The sequence below is a fragment of the Alligator sinensis genome, unplaced genomic scaffold (assembly GCF_000455745.1).
Source record: "Alligator sinensis unplaced genomic scaffold, ASM45574v1 scaffold781_1, whole genome shotgun sequence".
Lineage (NCBI taxonomy): Eukaryota > Metazoa > Chordata > Crocodylia > Alligatoridae > Alligator > Alligator sinensis.
The window spans coordinates 4,196,890-4,204,970 of record NW_005841845.1 but is presented as its reverse complement, the minus strand read 5'-3'; the positions used below and the strand labels follow the sequence as shown (position 1 = coordinate 4,204,970).

General features: G+C 66.6%; 2 protein-coding genes across 2 annotated transcripts in view; one reads left to right on the top strand and one right to left on the bottom strand.

Moving 5' to 3' along the window:
- Positions 1–84: 84 nt before the first annotated feature.
- PLK3 (polo like kinase 3) lies at positions 85–7,284 on the top strand. Its single transcript, XM_025206798.1, has 15 exons — positions 85–249; positions 1,103–1,210; positions 1,304–1,420; positions 2,195–2,324; positions 2,437–2,521; positions 3,023–3,118; positions 3,528–3,723; positions 4,020–4,146; positions 4,480–4,589; positions 4,681–4,798; positions 5,142–5,225; positions 5,396–5,558; positions 5,681–5,810; positions 6,091–6,201; positions 6,435–7,284. The coding sequence occupies exons 1-15, from the start codon at positions 85–87 to the stop codon at positions 6,621–6,623; spliced, it is 1,929 nt and encodes a 642-aa protein (XP_025062583.1). The 3' UTR covers positions 6,624–7,284.
- Positions 7,285–7,885: 601 nt separating this feature from the next.
- TCTEX1D4 (Tctex1 domain containing 4) overlaps positions 7,886–8,081 on the bottom strand; it is a 1,951-nt gene continuing 1,755 nt past the window's right edge. The window contains 1 exon segment of the mRNA XM_025207164.1: positions 7,886–7,898. Coding sequence (XP_025062949.1) covers positions 7,886–7,898 — 13 coding nt within the window.

The window sequence follows — 8,081 nt, the reverse complement described above, 5'->3', positions numbered from 1 at the left end:
CGCGGTGACGTCACCGCCCATTGATTAAAAGCGGGATTCCCTGCCGCGCGCCCCCACTCGCGGCCAATCCACGTGCGCGGGGCCATGGAGCCCGTGTGCGCCCCGGCCGCCTTCCAGCCCTGGCTCCGGCCCCAGCCCCGGCCCCGGCCCCAGCACCAGCACCAGCCCCGCGCAGCACCCGAGCCCACGCGGGTCATCGAGGACCCCGGATCCGGCCGCTCCTACAGCAAGGGCCGCCTGCTCGGCAAGGTACCGGCTCGGGGGAGCGAGCTGCTGCCCTCCCCGCGTGCGTGGGGCGGGGGGGCTCGGCCCCGGGGGGATGCTCCTTGCCCCCGGGCAGGCGATGCCATGGTGGTGGGGGGCGGCAGGAGGCTCCTTGCCCCCGCACCCGGCTGGCTTGTGCGGCCGCCTCGGATGCCAGGATGGGTTTGGGAGCCATGGAAACCCCCCGGTCGCGTGTGTCTGCGCGTGTCTGCGTGTGTGCAAGCGGGGAGGGCGGCTGTAGGCACCGACGCTTCCACCCCCAGCGTCAGCCCCCCATCGTCTTGCCCCAAAGGGCTGAGTTTGCCCCCTGCCTCTGCCCCTGGAGGACGTCGCTGCCACCCCCCAGGCTTCGGGGACCGCGGCTGCTTGGGGCTCATCCCTCGGCCCCTGGCGAGGGTGAAGCAGCGGCTGGGCGTGGGAGGCGGCTGCTTTTCCAGCCTCGGCCCGGGTGGACTCTTGCATCACGGCAGGGAAAACCTGCCTGGGCAGCGCTCCCTTTCGGTGGCCTGCCCTCTTCCCACTCACTTCCCATGGGCAGGACTTTCCAGCCCGGCCTGGGGCCCGCGGCCGCCCGCTCGCTCGCTCGCTCGCTCCCTGCGCAGGATTTTGCAGAAGCGGTTGCAGAAACCCCCGGCCACGCGCTTGTCACGCTTCCCAGCTGAGGACATGGAGCCTGAGCAAGAGCCGGGCTTCGGCCACGTGGCCGGGGGAGCGGTCAGGAAGGCGCGTGGAAATGACTGTCCTGGCAGAGTTGGGAGTCTGGGCGAGTGAGTCACGGGGGGGTGTAGGGACGCCTGGGGATGTCCTGTGTACTAATGACTTCCCCCTTCCCTGCCAGGGCGGCTTTGCCAGGTGCTACGAGATGACTGATCTCTCCAGCCACAAGACCTATGCCGTGAAGGTCATCCCCCACAGCCGCGTGGCCAAGCCGCACCAGCGGGACAAGGTAGGTGGGCCGGGGCAGCGCCGCGGTGGTGGGGGTGGGTGAGGGGATCTCCTGGCCTCTTGCGGAGACTGATGGCTGCAAGGTCCCTTCCAGATCCTCCATGAGATCGAGCTGCACCGCGACCTGCACCACAAGCACGTGGTCAAGTTCTCCCATCACTTCGAGGATGCCGAGAACATCTACATCTTCCTGGAGCATTGCAGCAGGAAGGTGAGGGTGGAGCCGGCCGCGGGTGGCCAGCCCAGGGCGTTCCCAGGTAGCGCCCAGGCAGGGCAGGGCAGAGCTCCTGCTCCCGCTCCCCTCCCCGCAGCCGCCCCGGCCTGCGCCGAGCAGACGCAGCGTGAGAACTGCCCTGTGCTGGGTCAGGTCTTGCCCCATCCCCGGTGTCCTGTGGCGGCTGGAAGGGAGAGACCGAGTGGGGCTGAGCAGGGTTTTCCCTCTGGCAGCCCCCAGCGAAGGGCTGATGCAGAGGCCGTGCCCCTCGCTCCCGTGCCCGATAGCTCCCGGTGCCCCTTTCCTCCGGCACGGGCCCAGTCCCTTGGTGGATCTGGCTGTGCTCGGTTTCCACCACGCCTGGTGGCAATGAGCCCCCCCTCCCCTTCGATGCCACACTGGGGAGAAAGAGCTTCCTCTTGTTATTCTTCAAGTTTGTAAACAGACTTTTCTCACCTCGGCCCGTTGCTTTCGGTTTCCAGCCTCCCTGGTCCCACACACTGCTTATGCAGCAGCCCTGGGCTCGTGGCTGGGCTGGTCTTGGCCCAGCTGCGTCTGGATCTGGTCCCTGCCTCGGGCTAGCCTAGGTATTGCCCGCGTCTGCAATGCACAGGCTCCCATGGAGCTGACTGCAAATCCCAGTTGCCATTGCCCCGGCTGGGCTGGACCCGGTCTGAGCAGGCGAGGAAGGATGCTGCGTCCCAGGGGCATCCGTGCTGCCACTTGAGCCGCCCACCCCAACCCCGTGTCCAACCTCTGCTTCTCTTGCAGTCGCTGGCGCACATCTGGAAGGCCCGGCACACGCTGCTGGAGCCCGAGGTGCGGTACTACCTCAAGCAGATCATCTCTGCCCTCAAGTATCTCCACCTCAGAGGCATCCTGCACCGGGACCTCAAGCTGGGTAGGTCCAGGGCACCCCCCACTCGTGCTGCTGTCTTGGGGAAGTGGAGACCCCCCCCCCTCTCCATTTGCTCTGTGCATGTACTGAGAGCCTAACCTCGCTCTCGTTACAGGCAACTTCTTCATCAATGAGAACATGGAGCTGAAAGTGGGCGACTTCGGCCTGGCCACCCGGCTGGATGCTGCCGACCAGAAGAAGTAAGAGCCTCTCCGTGCTGGGTGTAAGGGGCCATCTCCCCCTCTGCTTGGGGAAGGGGCTTGCCTGCAGCCTCCTGGCAGGGGAGGGGAGCGTGGAGATGGTGCCTCTGCGTCCCGTCCCCTCCCCGGGCAGCTGTGCGGGCTGGCCAGGCAAGCTGGCGGCCGGGGCCCGGACTCCCAGCCGGGCTGGAGAACAATGCGCCGACTGTGACCATTGTCCCGCCTGCCCCGCACAAAGCAGCTCTGTCATGTGGCTTCTCCAGCAGGGAAGAGAGAAGCTAATGCCAGAAAGTGGGGGGCTGGATGACAGATGGCAGAGCCTGCAGGGAAGGGGAGGGGGTGACACGGGGGGGGCGGGGTCCCGCGCTGGGCAGGGGATAGCAGCTGTGCTTGCAAAAGCCCTGGGGCTGGGGGCTGGGGACCTGCAGCCCCCACAGTGCAGGGTTGCTGGCGCCTGGCTGGCTCGTGCATTGCCCCTTACTGTGTTGTCTCCCCCCCCAGGACGATCTGCGGCACCCCCAACTACCTGGCCCCAGAGGTGCTGCTGCGGCAGGGCCACGGCCCCGCCTCGGACGTGTGGTCCCTGGGCTGCGTCATGTAAGTTGTCATCGTGGGCCCCAGCCCCTGCCTGGTGATGCATACCCATGCGGGGAGGGAGGGGGCAGCCGGGGTCAACAGTGTCAACCGCCCCATGGGCTCCCCGGGGGCGGATGCAGCCGGTGGCGGTGACTGTTTCAAAACAACGGAAAATATCAGCGGTGGCAGCCGCAGGGCTATTTATACCGGGCTGATCGTGGGCTCCGGCGTGATTGAGAGCAGCCTCCTGCACCCCGCCAGCCGCAGGCTTCCTGTTGAACTTTCCATCTTCTGCGAGAGCCGGGGCTGAACCTGCCTCCTTCGGCTCGGAGCAGGGGGAGGGCGGCTGGCACTTCCCAGAGGGGTCCGAGGGGCATGGGTGGTCTGCACGCAAGAGGCTTCCCCGTGTGACTCCCCGCCTTGCTCCCAGGTACACGCTGCTGTGCGGCAGCCCCCCCTTCGAGACCTCGGACCTGAAGGAGACGTACCGCTGCATCAAGCAGGTGGAGTACACCCTCCCGGCCTTCCTCTCTGCCCCCGCGCGCCAGCTCCTGGCTGGCATCCTGCGCCGCAGCCCCCACGACCGCCCCACGCTGGAGGAGATCCTGGACCACGAGTTCTTCCGAGTAAGTAGGGCCCCGGATGGGCCTGTCCCTCCCTCCTCCCCCAGGCCTGGGCAGCACGTGCCAGGCAGGACGCGCTTCCTGCCCAGCCGGACAGTGATGCCTGGGGGCCTGTGGGTCACCGGCGTCGGGTGGTGCTGCGTGCCCTGCTCAGATTGCAGCAAAGTCACTGCCTTTTGCCTCCGGAGACCCCCGGCCCCTGTGGGCAAGGCAGGGCCTGGTGCTGGGGATAGCCGGTGGCAGGGTCAGGGGTGATTGCTGGCTCCGTCCAGCCACTGACCCCGGCCCCTACTCCCCAGGCATACACACCGGACAAGCTCCCACCCAGCAGCTGCATGATGGCCCCGGAGCTGACTCCTCCTAACCCGGCCAAGAGCCTGCTCGCCAAAGTCACCAAGACACTGTTTGGGAAGAAGAAACCCAGAGGTGAGCCCAGGGCTGCTCCGGGCTTGCTCCGTGCCCAGCTGCAGCCCTTCCCGCCCCTGCCCTGGGCTGGGAGCCACCCACCGCGGTGTTGCAAACTGAGCCCTGCCTGGGAATTGGGAAGTGAAACTGGGGAGAAACTGCCCCGCCTGAGCCTGGAGGCCGGGAGGAGCTGGGGATGCAAGCCTGGACCCGGGGCGCCGCGGCTGGGGGGCAGACGATGCAGCCCTGCAGCTCTGGGAGGGCTTGTGGGGGGTCCCTGAACTGGGTGCATCCCCTGCGCTGCCGGGCTGGTGTCGCCGGGCATCTTTGCTCACCACCTTTCCCTCCCTGCAGCTAAGAAGGGCCCGGTGGAGGACAAAGACGACCTCTCTAAGCTGGTCGCCGGCTTCATGAAGACCTCGCTGTGCCGACAGACCAGCTACAAGACTATGGAGGGGAACGAGGTGCAGAGAGGCATGGTCCTGGGATGGTGGTGGGCTTTGAGAAACCCCAGCCTCATGCATGGGCTAGGGCTGAGCTGTGGTGTCTCTCCAGGTTTCCCCCGTGTCAGGCCAGACGGCCTCCCTCAGCCCGGGCGAGACGCTGGCCGAGGAGGGCTCCCGCAAGTCCGTGTCCCGCTCGGCCGGAGGCACGATGGCCAGCAGCTGTGAAGGTGGGTGATGAGCTGTGTCCAGAGCCCCCTGCTCGTGGCCTGTCCAGCCCCTCGTGCTCTGGTTAGGGGCTGCAGACCCCAGGAGGGGGCATGCAGTAGTGCTGGGGGTGTCTGTGCTGGAGATGGATTCCCTGCTGAGAGCTGCTGGCCAGTGCAAACAGCTCAGCTGGGCATGGAGGGCTACAGACCAGCACCCCTCACCTCCTATTGGGGACCCTGACCTGGGCAGAGCCCCTGTGCCCTGCGGCATCTCGATGCCTAGCCCCCACGGCCTCTGTGCCGTGGCCTCGGGGTGCAGAACTCCTGCCTGGCTTTATCTAACCTTGCCTGTGCATCCCTGCAGCCCTCAACGACTGTGTCCCGGCCTCGGTGCTCATCGAGTCAACCATCAGGCTCCTGACCAGCTGCCTCTCCTCCATGCCTCCAGGTACGGGCAGCGCTGGGCTAGGGCTGGGGGTGGCGTGGCCGGGAATGGGTTTTAGTCTGTGCCAGGTGCCACCAGGACAAAGACTAGGCTGGGGCTCCCCTGCCTCCACTGGCAGCACCGTGCCCGGCTCTGCAGGCCCCCGCTCACCCCCTCCTCTCTCCTCCCTGCAGCCGAGAGGAACCCGGCGTCCCTGGCCCAGCACGAGCCCTTCGTGTGGGTGAGCAAGTGGGTGGACTATTCCAACAAGTACGGCTTCGGCTACCAGCTCTCGGACCGTGCCGTCGGCGTCCTCTTCAACAACGGCACCCACATGGCCCTCTCCGCCAACCGCCGGTGAGAGCAGGGCTCTGGGCCTGGTCCTGGGGGCTGGCGGGGACCCCCTGCCCTGGCTTTGGGGTGTGCGGGAGGTTGCCGGGAGCTCCTGGACATGCCCTCACCCCTTGTGCTCCCTGCAGCATGGTGCATTACCACCTGACTGGCAGCAAGCACGTGGCCTTCCGCGCCACGTCCGTGCCCCCCGCGCTGCAGGGGCAGCTGGGCATCCTGCGGTACTTCACCTCCTACATGGAGCAGCGTCTCATGAGGGTGAGTGCTGCAGCACTGGAGGGGGGGTCCTTTCAGTCCCATGGGGTGTGGGGACAGGTGGGCAGTGGAGATGGGGTACTGGGTGTGGGGAGGTAGGTGCTGGGGCGCTCCCTTCGGCTCCCTCGGGCTGCAGAAGCAGTAGCCGGCATTGGCTGGGGCTCAGCCCTGGGTGCATGGAGGTGCTACCCCGGTCCCTACCCCTGCAAGCCCAGCTGCCCCCATGGGGGTGGGTGCATGCACCTGGGGTCCCTCGTGACTAACGCTGCCCTTGCCCTTGCAGGGTGGAGACCTGCCCAGCCTGGATGAGGGCAGGCAGCCGGCCCTGCTGCTGCTGCAGTGGGTGAAGACCGACCTGGCCTTGCTCATGCTCTTTAGCAACAGCACCATCCAGGTGAGTGTGGGAGAGGGATGGGGAGGGCAGGGCGGGCGGGCGTGCAGGGCAGGAGCAGGCTGGCTAGGGCATCCCTGGAGCTGTTTCGGCAGGTCTGGCCTGGGCTCAGGGTCTCGCAGTCCTGGAGGCCTGCTTTGCAGGGGGTTGCTCATGTGGGACCCGGGGGGAAATGAGGGGTCCCCCTGAACAGTCTTGGAGCCTGTGGGGTGACGTGTGTCTCCCTCCGCCACCAGGTGAACTTCTACACGGACCACACCAAGGTGATCCTGAGCGAGGCTGCCGGCCTGCTCACCTACGTCACCCGGGACCGCAGCTCCTACACCTACAAGCTGAGCAGCCTGCGGGATCTGGGCTGCGCCCCCGAGCTCCAGCGCCGCCTCCGCTACGTCCTCAAGCTGCTGCAGGACCAGGCCGAGACCTAGGCACCGTCTGCACCGGGCTCGCAACCTCCATTGCCCCCACAGCTGGCACCCAGCTCCCCCAGGGCCATCATCACCGCTGGGCGAGGTGATCTTCTCTCCAGCCGGTTGCTGGCGCACGGGTGGAGATGCTCCCGCTGGTGCTGGGGTCTGCTTGGGGGCACCTACTGCTTTGCCCCCAAGTGCAGCAAGCAGCAGCCACTCCCCAGTGGCACCACTCTGGTGTGGGAGTCTGTGCAAGCTCTGCCTTCAGTCTCCAGCCCCTGGCTGGGCTGGGCTGGCGTCTTGGCAGTGGCCAGTGCTGCAGCATCTCCCAGGGCAAGATGCCTGCTGCTTCAGCCTGGCGCCTGCCGCGGCTGTCCTGGACACGCTGCGTGACTCATGGAGAGTGTTTCGGACTGCCTTGCGGCAGGATCACTACACTACGGAGGGGATTGGGGCCCTTCCCCGCAGGCCGTGGAGTGAGCTCCTACCCCCTGCCATGCGTGGCCACGGTACGATGCTCTAACGAGGGCAGGCCCCGCGTGGGCGGCTCCTCTCCCGCCCCCTCCCTGCCTGACCTTATTTATGGCTGTTATTTATATGGTGTCTATTTATTGTGGCTCACGTGGGCACGGCCTGGCCAGGCCCGCCTCCTAATAAAAACTTCCTTTTTCAAAAGCAGGAGTCTGTGCTGCCTCGGCTCCCTCTCCCTGGGGCAGGGGGGTCAAGCCCCGCATGCTCTCCTCGTGCTCCTGCTTACCCCTGCTGCTCTGTACCCCACGGGGTACTGAACTGGGCCCGGGGTCTCAGACCCCCTTGCAGCTGGCTTGCCCTTGGGGAGAAGTCTACCTCCAGCTGCTGTACCCTACAGCTGGGGGCTTGAGCCCCGCAGGCCTGGCCCATTTCTTGGTAGGAGTATGGCAGAGGGGTGCCTCCCCCCCCCCCCTTCCCTGGGGCTGGCTCCAGTGCCGGCTGCACCTGCTGTCCCCCATTGTCAGCCCAACAAAGGAGTGGCTGAGCTGGGATGTGGCCCCCACGCTCCCTCTGACTTGGGTGCCAGCTGCCCCAGCACCCCTCTAGCCCTGAGAGGGGGGAGATGGGGATGGGGACTTGAGTCCTGGCAAAGCCTCCCCAGGCAGGGATTTCTGCCCCGTTATCCTGCCCCAGTGGGAGCTGGAGGTCCCGTACCTCTGCTTCCATCCCCGCTCTGCAAGCTGGGTTGAAACCATCCATGGGCTATGCTGCAATGTGTGGCTCTTGGGGCAGGGGTCACCTCTGCAAGGTCAGCTACCACATCTGGCCGGTGGGCATGGCCCCCGGCTGTGGAGACCCCTGTGCCGCCACCCCGCAGTGTGGTAAAGCCACTCCCTGGGGGGACCAGACACAGACACGGACCCAGCGATCAGGGGCAGCATCCTCTTTATTGCCAGCGGCCCCAGGACTGCAGCTGGAGCGCGGTGGGGCATGGCCCCGGCGGGA

Bases quoted from the DNA above. Each gene is read 5' to 3' on its own strand.
- PLK3 (XM_025206798.1), top strand. From the start codon at position 85: ATGGAGCCCGTGTGCGCCCCGGCCGCCTTCCAGCCCTGGCTCCGGCCC. The intron at 250-1,102 runs GTACCGGCTCGG...CTTCCCTGCCAG, and splicing joins AGGGCCGCCTGCTCGGCAAG to GGCGGCTTTGCCAGGTGCTA. The intron at 3,724-4,019 runs GTAAGTAGGGCC...CCTACTCCCCAG, and splicing joins TGGACCACGAGTTCTTCCGA to GCATACACACCGGACAAGCT.